The sequence below is a fragment of the Diospyros lotus genome, chromosome 8, assembly GCF_014633365.1.
Source record: "Diospyros lotus cultivar Yz01 chromosome 8, ASM1463336v1, whole genome shotgun sequence".
Taxonomy (NCBI): domain Eukaryota; kingdom Viridiplantae; phylum Streptophyta; class Magnoliopsida; order Ericales; family Ebenaceae; genus Diospyros; species Diospyros lotus.
This window is the reverse complement of record NC_068345.1, coordinates 35009968-35025072: the sequence shown is the minus strand read 5'-3', so window position 1 is coordinate 35025072 and position 15105 is coordinate 35009968. Positions and strand designations below refer to the sequence as shown.

The window sequence follows — 15105 nt, the reverse complement described above, 5'->3', positions numbered from 1 at the left end:
CTATAAAATCTCGATTTTACATGTACGATTTTACGATTTTACGCTTCAGAGATCCCCAAACGATTTTACGATTCAAATACCTCCATTGATTTAAGTTGTAATTTAGAGGATGCTTCCAACGTCTCAATGTCACATAGCATCTGACATTGGAACTTATGCAATGAATTGTTATATTTTGCCTCTAAATTGGAACTTGATTTAACATTGATTGCATAAGTTCCAATGTCACATAGCATCTAACATTAATTGTATAAGTTCCAATTTACTTGATTTAAATTATAATTTTTACTTGATTTAACATTGATTGCATAAGTAAATCAAGACAAACAAGTAATTAATTAATGGACCACCCAACTCCAAATCGGGATATTACTTGATTTAATCAATGTTAAATCAAGAAAAAATTGCAATCTAAATCTAATGGAAGACGTTGGAAGCATCCTCTAAAGAATTTTAAACTATATTTTACCTCTAAATTACCTATATTTTGCCTTTAAATTGCCTATACCAACCTGCTAGTTTTTGAGCTATATTTTGGAAATATCATCTTTTGAATTATAATAAGGAATAATTAGGTTATTAAATGATATTAATTCATTTTCTACAAAATTATGTTATTATAAACATATATTTACAAAAATTAAAGGGTATTTTTAATTATCTCTAAAATCTTACGATTTTACGATTCGATTTTACGATACGATTTTATGAACCCTTTGTCGATCCCACTTAAAATCCCGATTTTAACAACCTTGAGTGAGGCTAATCTCTTAAGTTTTTTCTCATAATTATTTTCTCACATGGTATCAGAGCCACCGATGAGAAAAAAAACCCTAGTCATCGCTGTGTATTTTTTCCAGCGACTAAAACCCTAGTCGTCAAATCCTAACCATCACTGCCCAATACCAGAACCCCACTGTCTAACCACCATCGGATAACACCGCCACCACCATTGGGTTCGCCTCCCATAGATCGGCTGACCGCTAAAGACTCGTCACCGCTGGACCACCCACGCGTCGCCGCCACTTGCTACCTCAGTCTCCACACGCCGGCACGTGACAACATGTTCGTCGGCCACTTTTTCCCACCTTTTCCGGATCTGATCGTCGACGACCCCTCAAGCCACTTCCGGTGTCAAAACCCTCGTCATGTCTAATTTTAGTGACGTTTATGTTGGTGCTATTTTCGCTCTGGCACCTGTTGCCCCTGCTGCCTCTCAATCCTTTACTATCTCCAATTTTGGGACAACCAATATTACCACTATCAAGTTGATAGGGTCAGCCAATTATCTATCATGGGCAGTCTCTATCAAAATGTGGTTCAAAGGGCAAGACCAAGCAGATTATCTTACCACAAAGGTTGAAAGTGTGCTAGAAGCGAATCGAGCTAGATGGGAACAAGTTGATGCCCAATTATGTAGCCTCCTATGGCAGTTTGTTGATCCTTCCATCATGCAGCTCTTTTACCCCTTTGAAACTTGTGTTGATGTGTGGAAGGAAGCTAAAGAGTGTTATACAAACGACATTCAACGTTTGTATACTGTGGTTTTTAATATCAAAAATCTCAAGCAGGAGTAGTCTATGGAATCTTATCTAGAGCAGGTTCAGGCTCTCATGCAAGAATTTGATGTTCTTCTTCCTCTCACTACGACCCGCACCGAACAGATTGCTCAACGAAATAAGTTTTTTATGGTTATTGCTCTCTCCGGTCTGAAACCAGAGTTTGATGTCATCAGGCATCAAATCTTAACCAGCTCCGCTAGCCCTACCATGAAGGACTCTTTCAAAAGGTTGTTGAATATGACAGATGCACATGGTATGTCATCTTCTTCTCATGTTGTTCCTCCAGCCAAATCTTCAACTCTTGTGTCTCAGGCTTCCACCGTAGGAGGAAATAGAGGACACAATAACAATCGCTCACGTCCACAATGTACCTTTTATAAGAAACTAGGTCATCTTGAGGACAAATGCTGGAAGAAACATGGTCGGCTGGAAGAAACATGGTCGGCCAGTTGCTCCACCTGTATCATCTACCAGTGCAGCTCATGTATTTCAGAGCGATCCTAGTCCTGCTCAATCTCCACCAGGTTCGCAATTGGTACCTATGTCTGCAACTGAGTATGATGCCTTCCTAAACTTCAAGGCCACCCAACCGTCTCATCCTGGTAATCTCATTGCTTGTGTTGCTCAAGGCTCATCTGTTAGTCCGTGGATTATAAATTCTTGCACCACTGACCATATGTGTGGTAATGAACTTCTTTTCTCCTCACTAACCTATTCCGATACCTTACCTACTGTTACCCTGACTAATGGCACCAAAACTGCAGTTAAAGGAATTGGCCAAATCACACCCACCTTGTCTTTCTCATTAAATTATGTTTTATATGTTCCTGATACTCCTTTTAATTTGATTTCAATTAGCCAACATACCAAAACCCTTAACTATTCTGTTATCTTTACTCCTACCTCTATTTGTGTTCAGGACCAAGGTACGGGGTGGACAATTGGCATAGGGCATGAGTCACAGGGTCACTATCATCTTGTTGGCCTAATTCGCCGGTAGCTTGCACCAGTGCCGCTTCCCCATATCTTCTACATTATCATCTCAGTCATATCAGCCTCTCCAAACTGAAGAAATTAGTTCCTAGTTTGTCATCATTGTCCATGTTTAATTGTGTGTCATGTCAGCGTGGTAAACACGCTCGTCATTCTTTTTCTCGCCAGGCCAATAATAGGGTTGAGGCTCCCTTTTCCCTTGTGCACTCTGATGTATGAGGGCCCAGTTGCGTCAATTCTACTCTTGATTTTTCATATTTCGTTACTTTCATTGATAATTTTTCTCGTTGCACTTGGTTGTTTCTTATGAAGAGTCGGTCAGAGTTGTTTTCTATTTTTCAGACATTTACTACTGAAATAAAAACACAGTTTGGAGTTTCTATATGTGCCTTACGTAGTGATAATGCCCCTGAGTATTTTTCTGCTCCATTTACTACCTTTATGATTGCTAATGGCATCTTGCATCAATCATCTTGTCCTTACACACCTCAACAAAATAGTGTTGCTGAGCGTAAGAATCGCCATCTTATTGAGACTACACGGACGCTCCTTTTACATGCCAATCTTCCCACCAAATTTTGGGACGATGTTGTTCTAACTGCATGTTATCTAATCAATCGCATGCCATCTTCAGCGTTACAGGAGCAAATTCCTCATTCCCTTTTGTTCCCTACACAACCATTTTATTCTGTTCCTTTTCGTGTTTTTGGATGTATCTATTTTGTGCATTCTTTTTCACCTGGACAGGATAAGCTTGCTGCAAAATCTCTCAAGTGTATCTTCCTCATCTACTCCCGGTTGCTAAAAGACTATAAGTGTTACTCTCCAAAACTGCATCGCTATTTTTTGTCTGTTGATGTCACATTCTTTGAACATCAGTCTTTTTTTACTATTGCTCAGCATGAATCACAGAGTCTTCACCAAGTTTTGCTTGTTCCTTTTTCTTTTCTTTTGATGTCCTCCTCAGGTCCGTCTGTCTCCTCCGTGGCGCCTACCCTACCGTTTTTCGATCCACCTACCACGGCTCCTCCACTTCTTATATATCACCATCCTCCTCATCCCACTACCGGCACCAGCATTACCCCGGATCCTGGGCCCAACAATCTCCATGTTGCTCTTCGCAAAGATATGCGGTCTACTCGTAATCCCCATCCTATTTATAAATTTTTATGCTATGACCGTTTGTCTACTTCTTATAGTGCCTTTGTTTCGAGTCTTTACTCTGTTTCTATTCCTAAAACCACAGGTGAAGCTCTTTCTCATCCTGGTTAGCGCCAGGCTATGTTAGATAAGATTGACATCTTACATTCAAATGGTACTTGGAATTTGGTGTATTTACCACCAGGAAAGACTCCCGTTGGTTGCTGCTGGTTATTCACTCCCAAAGTGGATCCTGATGGCTAGGTGGAACGTCTTAAGGCCCGCTTGGTTGCCAAAGGCTTTACACAAATCTATGGGCTAGATTACAACAATACTTTATCTCTTGTTGCGAAAATGGCCTCTATTCGCCTCTTTCTCTCTCTGGCTGCTACGCGTCATTGGCCACTCTATCAGCTTGACATTAAAAATGCCTATCTTCATGGTGATTTGCAAGAAAATGTATATATGGAGCAACCACCTAGTTTTGTTACTCAAGGGGAGTCCAATGTAGTTTGCAAACTCAAGAAGTCTCTCTATGATTTGAAACAATCTCCACAGGTGTGGTTTGGCAGGTTCAGCACTGTGGTTTAAGCCTTTGGTCTCACTCGAAGTGAAGCTGATCATTCGGTTTTCTATCGTCATTCTTCTTTCTTATGTATCTACCTTGTTGTTTATGTAGATGACATTGTTATCACAAGAAGTGATCAGGTCGAAAGACAGAAGCTGAAGGAACATCTACATCAACACTTTCAGACCAAAGACCTAGGTCGACTTCAGTATATCTTGGGTATTGAAGTTGTTCAATCAAGAGATGGTATCTCAATTTCTCAGAGGAAGTATGCACTTGACATTGTTATTTATGAAGCATCAAAGTGATGCTGTTTTGGTTCTTGGCTAGAGGAGGGTAGCGGGGCAACCCGGTTGTTTTTTGGCAACCTGCTGGAAGGCCACGCAGCAACCTCCAGCTGGCCAGCTCGAGTCGCTTTGCCCGATCTGATCCTGTCCATCCATCTTGCTTTATCCCGAGCTGATCCAGGCCATCAATCTTGCTTTATCTCGGGTTATCTCAACCATCCATCTTGGCTATTTATGTTCCGCCTCGGGATTCGTTCATCGATGGGAAAGAGAAAGAGGGAGTAAAGGGCTTTGGGGATTAGGGTTTTTCATTTTTTGTCGTCTTGGCCGAAAGTCTTTGAGGGGGTTTTCCTCTCTTAGGGGGTCCGGGTGAGATCATTCTATTCTCCATTTTTGTCTCCTATAAATGCTCTGTATATTCTCTTTGTTTACTGGTTTTGATTGGTAGACCTTTGATCTTGATTTTGTGATCATTGGGTCGATTGTGTTAGCAAGATTAGTGATGTACAGAGAGTTTGATATGTTGATGTAAATCAGTTGTACTCCTTCTCTTTATAGTGCAGTGAGCTCTTCATACCAGAGCTCAACGTGGACGTAGCCCAAATTTTGGGTGAACCACGGTAAAAATCTCGTCCCCTTTGCGTTATTTATTTTTCTGTTGTTTATGTTTTCTGTTACGTGTATCTCTTATATGTTTGCCATGACTGTGTTGGGAGTTTTAATCATTTCAATTCTATCGAAAGTTTATGCTATCTGGGGTTTGTTTTTGTGAGCCGTTTTTGTGCGTTTTTCACAACAGACATCTTATAAGAAACTAGTATAGTGAATTGCAAACCAGTTAACACACCAATGGATCCGAACATCTGACTCTTGCTGGGATAAGGGGAGCTTTATTCAGACCCTGGAAGGTATAGGAGACTGGTAGGCAAGTTGAACTATCTCATAGTCACTCGTCCTAACATTACTTTTGTTGTGAGTGTAGTTAGCCAGTTCCTTAATTCTCTATGTGATTCTCACTGGGATGTTATCCGAATTCTGAGATATATCAAAAGAGCGCCAGGTAAAGGGCTACTTTATAAGGATAAGGGATACACAGATATTTGTTGTTATGGAGATGCAGATTGGGTAGGATCTCCTTCTGATCGTTGGTCAACTTCTGGGTATTGTGTTCTTGTGGGAGAAAATCTAGTTTCTTGGAAAAGTAAGAAACATAATGTAGTAGCTAGATCTAGTGCAAAGGCAAAGTATCGAGCTATGGCTAATGCAACTTCTGAGCTCATCTGGCTTAAACAACTTCTGCAAGAACTCAAGTTTTGTGAAGTGTCTCCTATGAAGCTTATTTGTGATAATCAGACTGCCTTACACATCTGTGTATCCCTTATCCTTATAAAGTAGCCCTTTACCTGGCGCTCTTTTGATATAGAGTTTGTTGTTATGGAGATGCAAATTGGGTAGGATCTCCTTCTGATCGTTGGTCAACTTCTGGGTATTGTGTTCTTGTGGGAGAAAATCTAGTTTCTTGGAAAAGTAAGAAACATAATGTAGTAGCTAGATCTAGTGCAAAGGCAAAGTATCGAGCTATGGCTAATGCAACTTCTGAGCTCATCTGGCTTAAACAACTTCTGCAAGAACTCAAGTTTTGTGAAGTGTCTCCTATGAAGCTTATTTGTGATAATCAGACTGCCTTACACATTGCTTCCAATCCAGTGTTCTACGAGCGGACTAAGCATATTGAAATCGACTGTCACTTTATTAGAGAAAAACTGGTTGAAAGTGTTATTGTTACAGAGTTTGTTAACTCCAATGATCAACTTGCAGATGTCTTCACCAAGCCTCTAAAGGGTGCTCGAGTGGAATATATTTGTAACAAGCTTGGTGCATATGATATCTATGCTCCAACTTGAGGGGGAGTGTTAGAATTATTAGTATATATTATAATTATTATATGTGTGTTTTATTTGTAATTAGATTAAGTCCATAGGTTTAAGGCTCATTATGCTTATTATAAATAACAAGCTAAGAGAAGCTAGTCTCTTAGTTTTTTTCTCATAATTATTTTCTCACAGAATTGATCTTTCTCGGGATGGCATAATCTTCCCTAACGTCTTTAGCTTCACTCTATACTAGTTTGATCAAAGCCGATGCAGAAGAGAGCTATTAAGGCCTAATCTGATAGCCCATGACCCAACCTGACTTGAATTTCTTATTTACAGATGAACTCATCAGGTTTCTGTCAGACACTGAAAATGACCTCAATGTTTTAAGAAAATTCAAAGAAGACCTTACAACTCTGAAAAAATTCTAGAAAGGATCATGGTTGAGTAACTTCAATGTCAACTTTATTTGGCACTTTCTTGATATGCAAGATATTACACATATTAGAATAATTTGAAGAGCCCACTAGAAAAAACTTCTCCCCTATGACAGGTAACTGACATATTAACATGTACCAAAATTTTAATACCACCATGTCATATCAAGAAGATTAACCAACATAGAGAACCCCTTAAGTTACCCTTGTTGCAAGGGCTTCTCTGGAAAGCCTTGACAACTCGAGTCCCAAGTCTATTTCCTTTCCAAAATCTCTTTCTAAAGGACAACTGGGTGCATAATGTGGAAAATCTAATAACTTCAAGCTCAAACTAACCTGCAATATACTTGCGCACTAGACAGCAAAGATGATCCATTCCATCCAACAAAAATCCAATAGTTGGATCATTTGGATCCTGAAAAACCAAAATGAAAAATACAAAAAAAAAAAAAAAACAACCAAGGTCAAGCTGCTAGCACACTGAGCAGAAATAAATGTGCAGCATCAACAATCGACAGCATTAAAAGATTCTAACTCATACTTTCAGGGGAAAATTTTTTAACTTACTATGTCTACTGGCATCATTCGAGCAGCTTTAGATTTGGAGGAAGCAATTCCCACATGTTGGAAGTACCACATAACCTCACACTGAGCTAATGCCAACGCAGAAAACACCATCTGTAGGAACCACAAAATTGTCATGCATTTACCTTTTTCAGTGCATGATAAAGTTACAAACTTTAAGTAAACCAACAAAATCTACTTTATGCATGAAATTACCTAACTTGGTGTATTTCATCAACAAACAAAACAAAAACACTTCATCATCATTTATCAAGGAAGGAACATTATGCCCTTAACAAAATTGTAGCATAAACTGGTCAAAATCTATGGAAATGCTTTGCATACAATAGAATTAAGAAGTATAAATAATTAAGTTACATGCACTCTAATAGCTAAAAATCTCGTAGATGAGTTGCAGTTGCCAGTTTCTCTTAACAGCTGAACGTAGGAAACATGACTACTTGTTTTCACATGACATACCAATGCCTGACAGATGTATTGAAAATGGCCGCTTACACTGACATGAGGGGTAAGTGTCAAACACCCAAATGATGCTTTTCAAGAAAACACCCCAAATGATGTGTTCTAAAGTTTTTTTTATATATTATTCTTTCCTTTCTGGACAAGGGGCAAAAACACGTCCACCAGTTGGACATTTCTCCAAGAGAAATAGATGTTAAATAAAATTTTCAGAACTTGCTTGGAAAAAATTCAGCATAGTAAATTCAGCGGAAAAAAAAAAAAGAAAATTTCAGAAAATAATAATGTTTTGAAAACCAGATCGGTTATTGAACTGGAAAGGAGAAAGGTTCAAGGGTTAACAGTCGGACCGGGGTCAAACTAGGGTTGAAGCATAATGTAATTTTATTAAATAAATAAATATATAGTAACAAATTATATGATTTAAAAATGAAAAGAAGAAAAATACATTATACAACATTTATATAATACATTCTCCTACATTTAAAATAACTTTCATAAAACCGGGACGTGTCTACCAGTTCATGGTTCCACCTCAGGTTCAAACAACTGCCTGCCTTTCTGTCGTCTGGTTTTTTCTACCTGACTGGACCCTTAGGATTGGTTACCAGTTTTCCCAGTCCAACCAAGATGTCTGGTCCAGTTTCAATAACAGTAGAAAGTACAACCTTTCTCTTCCATTGTCAGTTCCATTTCACTATTAATCTAAGGAGAGAGAGAGAGACCCATAGGTGGGGTTATCAAACTGAGATCTGGGTTTGACCAGATTTGGGCAAACTATATATATATATATATATATATTACAGAGAGAGGAGAGCAACATGTTGTCGAACTCATTGTCAAATGCTTCAGTATATTTCACAAGGAACTCAACACAAATGGGGCTGTCTTTTTTTGGTTTTGGGCACACGTGGAATGAACTCAACATGGAAAGAGATTTTGGGCATCTCCATTTTTGCCCATTTTTTTACTCAAGTTTTCCCATTTTTTAACACCAAACACAAAATCAAACATGATTTTTCACTTTAATTTTCAAAATTTTGGAAATGAACAGAAAATTCTGGAAGCTAGCACAAAGCCAAACATGTCCAAATAGTTGCACGTGTTTGCCCCAAGCCCCAATGTGAAGACTTAAAAATTGGAGGAAATTAAAAATTTACAAAATTAAACTAATAAGGACAAATTAATAAAATATTTATCTACAATTGGGTAGGACAAAAGGATAGCTCAACTGGACAAAGGAAAAGCCCTCACGGGCCTTGCCTATTTGAGACCCCAAGGTCACCATGTAGGGTATAAAGGGGAGGGAAAACCTGCCCCCTCCCCCCCAATTGCCTCCCAACTCCAAAACTCTGCCTATCATTCTCTTCTTCACTATACAACCACTCAACTGCCATGTCAAGACCCTAGTCTTTACTAATGTTTTCTCTGAAGATAGAATTGGAATTGAGGGAGAAATAGGAAGAATTGAGAGACAAACAGATAGAATAATAGGGGGAAATGAGAGATTTCAATAACTTCTTGATAATTCATTCATAAATTTGGCATTGTGGGTTATGGCTTTATATATAAAGCTAACCAACAGATTTTACCAAGAGGTTACCACTCCTCCACTACTTCCCCACTACTCAATAATTGTAAATTAACTGTAAATAATACCCAACTATTCCTAAAACATAACTATAAATGACAACTAAATAAAGATATAACAATTGTAATAAAAAATAACTTCTTAATTCATCTAGTTCCCTCCCCTTTAAAAGATTTCTTGTCCCCAAGAAATCATAGTAACTAGTCACTCCTCCATCCAATCCCTACAGCGTCTTTTTGTTCTACCATCCCTTCATCCACTTCAGTTTCTTCATAAATTTCTTGCATATCAAGATAAAGCGGCTGACTTTCATGAGTTTCCATTATTGCCAAGTCGATACACTCTAGAGAGAACTTCCGACCATCCTCTAGGGCAACAAATCTTGTTTCCCTTGGTTCCATTCGCTCAGATCCCGAACCCTGTTGACTTCCAGCTTTCCTGTATGGTTTTGGCCGGTTGTTCATCTTCTTCCAATGGAAACTCATTGTCTTCCAGAATTTGTTCATCCTTCTCTAACAAAAAATCCTCCTGCAAGTTGACTTGCAGAGTTCTATGAATCAAGTCATTTCCTAGTAGGAGTGGTTCTCCAACTGTCACATGAACTAGTCTATTTTGTTGAATACTAGGATCAGAATATTCCCTAGAAAGTAATTCCGCTAGGAGACTAACTTGATACCGTTTGGTCATCATAATCATGAGTTTGTTCAATTTCCTTTCAAATCTATCTATAGAAGCTTCGAGCGTCTAGTAACCTTCAGCCATGGAGAAAATCCAAAAAAGAAAAGCTAGATCTGAGACCGAGAAACTGTTGCTCTAATACCAAATGTCAAGACCCTAGTTCTTGCTAATGTTTTCTTTGAAGATAGAATTGGAATTAAGGGAGAAATAGGAAGAATTGATATAGAAATAGAGAGAATAATAGGGGGAAATGAGAGACTTCAATAACTTCTTGAAAATTCATTCATTAATTTGGCACTATGGGTTATGGCTTTATATATAAAGCTAACCAACAGATTTTACCAAGTGGTTACCACTCCTCCACAACTTCCCCACTACTCCATAACTATAAATTATACCCAACTATTCCTAAAACATAACTATAAATAACAACTAAATAAAGATATAGCAACTGTAATAAAAAATAACTTCCTAATTCATCTAGGTCGTGACATAACACAACCTCTAGGGCAACCAATTGTGGGTTAACATTTAGGAATAGGGAAAACTCCAAGCGATACCCCTGAGGTTGTAATTGCAAAAGGAAACCTTGATGTTGAGAAAATACAGAGAGTACCCCTGAGGTTTAATATTAATTGCAATTTCCCCCCACCGTTAGTTAACCATAATTAAACTTTATAAAATAACTAAAATACATTTATATTTAAACTCATTGACCTCTTTTCTCTCTCTTCTCAAATCCCTCCTCTATTTTCCTCTCTCTCAAGCAACAACAAATGGCAGCGGTGACAAACAGCTATTCATCTTCTCCGACTTTCTCTCTCTCACTCTTAATTTGTGGCGGTGAAGGCTAGTCATAGTGGTGGTGGGGGCATTTGGTCACAACAACAACAGGGGAGGCTTTTCTTCTTCTTCTCCCTCCCTCACCCTCTCTCCTGAGGTTTAATGTTAGTTGTAATTTCCCCCCACCATTAGTTAACCACCATTAAACTTTATAAAATAACTAAAATACCCTTATATTTAAACTCATTCTCCTCTTTTCTCTCTCTTCTCAAATCCCTCATCTACTTTCCTCTCTCTCAGGCAACAACAAATGGCGACGATAACAAACAATTGTTCATCTTCTCTTGCTCTCTCACTTGGTCTCCATTTGTGGCAGTGGAGGCTAGTCATAGTGGTGGTGGGGGTATCTAGTCATGATGACAACAGAGCGAGAGAGATTGTTCTTCCTTCCCTCCCTCCCTCACCCTCTCTCATCCTCCTTCTCCTCCTCGTCTTTTTCTTCCTCTCCATCTCCCTCGTGTCTCTCTCTTCTTCAAACCCAAATCTAGGTTCACTCGTTGGCAATGGGTTCATCATCAACGTTGAATGAGGTCTCAAACCCAAATGGGTTCATCGCCAGCACTAGCACAGAACCCACTAGGTTCATCACCAATGCTAGCACAAAATTGGGTTTTGGCATGGGGTATTTTTATTTTTCCTTATTTTTCAATATGACGAGAAAGGAGAGAGAATGAAGGGTAAATTGATCCTTTTATCCCTTTATTTAACAGTAGGGGTGTTTATTGCTATTTCTCAAACGTCAAGGGGTTTCTTACAATTTCACCAAACCTCGAGGGTGTTCATTACAATTTACCCTTAGGAATATTTTGGGAAACACCCCCCCTATCAAATCACAAAATAAAACACAAAGATGGCATTAAATTTCATATGAATTCCCCTATAGTAATTGCAGCTCTATTGAATGGCACTCAAGGACCACCACAAAATTACTAATTAATGGAGAATAAAAATACTAACCAGAATCTCATATCAATCAACCACTCCTTGTTCCAAGTATCACTAGTTGCATGGTGCTCTTCCTAACTTTTTGACTCATGTAAATTTTCTTATTTTTAAATTGTGAAACAATTTAAGTTTTAACTAAAACATTGAAGGGATCTCATTGAAACAAATTTACCCAAAATTCAATTTCCTAAAATTCAAAAAAAAAAGGAAAAGAAAAAAACTGCCTTCTTGTTCCCTTCAAAGTTTTATTGAACAACTAATGCTCCAAATATAATAGCATGCTTGAAGTTAAAATTACTATACCTGGATATTAGGAGCCAATAAACTTGGCTGATCAGTGAAAAAAAGCACCATTCTTCCAATCTCTTGCTTTAATAATATTCTCCTTTCTCGGTGTATAGCATCACAAGAGAGTAATGCTTGTTCATGTACTTCACTGCAGTCATCAAAAATAATTAATTTTTGAGAGCCGTGGCGCCACAAGAAAGCACACAGCAAACTTTTTCCATCCTTTGTAGGTTGTTATTTGTTCTTTCTCCATAAAACCTTCAGTCAAGCACATAGTTCTTACATGCAATATCTAGCATTTTAGTACCTTATCATTTTCTCAACCTGCTTCGCAACACTATACTCTAGATCAGCTTCTTTTTGCTTTGTTCGTCCAGATTTTGCCATCTTCTTTGACTCCAATATTCGCGGTAACACATATAACTGATAATCCTCATGCAATAGTACATACTGCACATTTGTTATATAAGAACAGTGAATTAGCACCTTAAGCACATTTAATATGAATGAACATCAACAGGTAAGCACATGTACTATCTGAAAATAAACAACCAGTTCCTTATGATTATAGCACTATACAACTCACCTCATCTCTGAACAATGTAAGAATTAAATTTTCCTTGAGTACAACCTGAAACCATGAACACAAAATTGTAAATAAGAAAAAGTTTTTTTTTTTCTGGGGGGGGGGACAATAGCATTAAATAAAGTAAGAAATATTAAATAAAAACTAAAAAAATTACAATAACTTTAGAGAAGAATAGTGTTTTTTTTTTATGGCAGGATGAAAATCAAACCAAAAGCAGTGTCTAACACTGCAATATACACAAACATAATTCCTTATGCAAAGGGTTTCCGAAACGAAGTTGAGACCAGCTGGTTCAATCCAGAAACATAAAGAAACACTTGTTGCAAAGGGCTACAAGGAGCACCAGGATATGATTCCTTTGACAACTATGCACCAGTTGCAAGGTTGACTACTATTAGACTCATGATTGCTTTGTCTGCCTTACGTAATCTCTTGAAGAGGCATGATGACACTTCTTGAAGATAGTCAAAGCCTTCCATAATGCAAGGGACCAAGCAACTCTATCTCTAGGATTCAACTTAGCTTGGATTTCATCCCATTCCCTTATGGCTTTACACTAACTGATGGAAACCAAGCACTTCTCAACCTCATATCCAAATGCCCATCGTAGAATAGAATTTTGGATATCTTCATGATGTATATATATCCTATTTAAAAGTCAGCCTTCTTATATTTTGGTGAGCTATTAACTAAATACATATGTATCCTGACTAGGTTCAATGTTAACAAAATACATGTACTTGTATGCTGATTAGATTCAATGTTACATGTATGCATGCACCTGTATGTTGATATTTGATGATACATTGTACCTAGATAATATGTAGATGCATAATGCATTTATGCAATGCAAATAACATGTATAATACCAAATACGAAGTGATTATTAATAATAGTAACTACTTTACTAAATCACTTTCCAACAATTTGTATATATGTTTATAATGTGTTATTAAATTATTCTAGCATACATACAAAGGGACAATAAGGCTACAGATTGTTGTTTTTGCGTAGCAACTTCCTAGTATTGTCCAGTACTGGTATTGTATTATACCAACGGCAAATCAAGTACCTTGTCCAGTAAAATACTAACAATGATGCTACTACATAAATTCGGAAGTCTTTCTCAAAATGTAGAGGCAAAATTAACTAAACAAAGAATTTAATCATGTTTTAATGTACAAAAGGCAAATAAAATCATTATAACAGATTGAAGGTTTGCAGCAGTTAATCATGTTCACCTCAACATAACTATGCCATTTTGATTGAAATACAAACACCATGAAATAGAGCAAACTGATAAGGAACGGACTACAGCAAGACAAGAATTGCCAAATATTTAATAACAATAATTTAGGTCAGTTCCAATACGTCATCTTCACTTTCTCTTTTTCCTTTTCTATGCAAAATACAAGTTTTGTGTCCTATTGAACAGACAACTAAGGTATCTTCAGTGTTTGCTGGACTTCAAGATTTTGCAGTTTACAATATATTTAGAAGTCTAAGGTGCAGAGAGCATTTCCATCATATAAAATGGTTCAAGGTGTTTCCAACAGATAATAAATTTAGATCACTTGAATTTCCTGTTATCACACATATCCCATCTTTCATTTTTTCTGCTTATTTCTGTCATTTCTGTGTAGCAAAATTTAAGTAAACTTGGTTCATAATAAGATGAAACAAAAAGTTGCCTCAAATTTACCGAAGCAATGTCAATGCTGGTGACTCTTAGAAGCTCATCAGGACAAACAAGATAGCCAAATAATACCCATTCACGATAAGCTGTAACATTTGCCAAGTCTTGAGCTCTCTGCATATTTTAAAACAAAAGAAAAATATTAAAGATAACATGAGGCTGACTTTTTTTATCTGATAAATAGAGATGTTTGAGCAAATTGATAGGATGTAACCCTCTTAATATAGCATTGTGTTGAGATGGATGTGACATTATTAAGAATTTAAGATGGTTTAGTCACATGAGAATAACATCAATAGAGGCTCTTGTGAGGAGTGTTTGATGGAAAGGAACAAGTTTTTAATAAAAAAGGTAGAAGAAGACCAAGAAAAACTTCATGAGAGACTCAAAAATATGATATGAGTTGTAAGGGCTATATAGAAGATAAAACCATAAAGAGAAATGATTCATGAGCTAGAATTCATGTAGATGATCCCACATAGTGAGATTAAGGCTTGATATGTTGTTGTAAATAAAGAAGTTACAAGACTGAAGTCTGCTGTGAGTGAACTCATCCATTTCCTTAAAGAA

General features: G+C 37.4%; 1 protein-coding gene across 3 annotated transcripts in view; it reads right to left on the bottom strand.

Annotated features, from left to right (window-relative positions):
* LOC127807453 (protein NAP1) overlaps positions 1–15105 on the bottom strand; it is a 67173-nt gene that overhangs the window by 33051 nt on the left and 19017 nt on the right. For all 3 annotated transcript variants that reach the window (XM_052345308.1, XM_052345307.1, XM_052345309.1), the window contains 6 exons: positions 14542–14649; positions 12837–12881; positions 12558–12700; positions 12266–12398; positions 7429–7539; positions 7198–7276 (listed from right to left, as the gene is read on the bottom strand). In XM_052345308.1, the coding sequence (XP_052201268.1) occupies positions 7198–7276; positions 7429–7539; positions 12266–12398; positions 12558–12700; positions 12837–12881; positions 14542–14649 (619 nt within the window). The remainder of the gene's footprint in view (positions 1–7197; positions 7277–7428; positions 7540–12265; positions 12399–12557; positions 12701–12836; positions 12882–14541; positions 14650–15105) is intronic.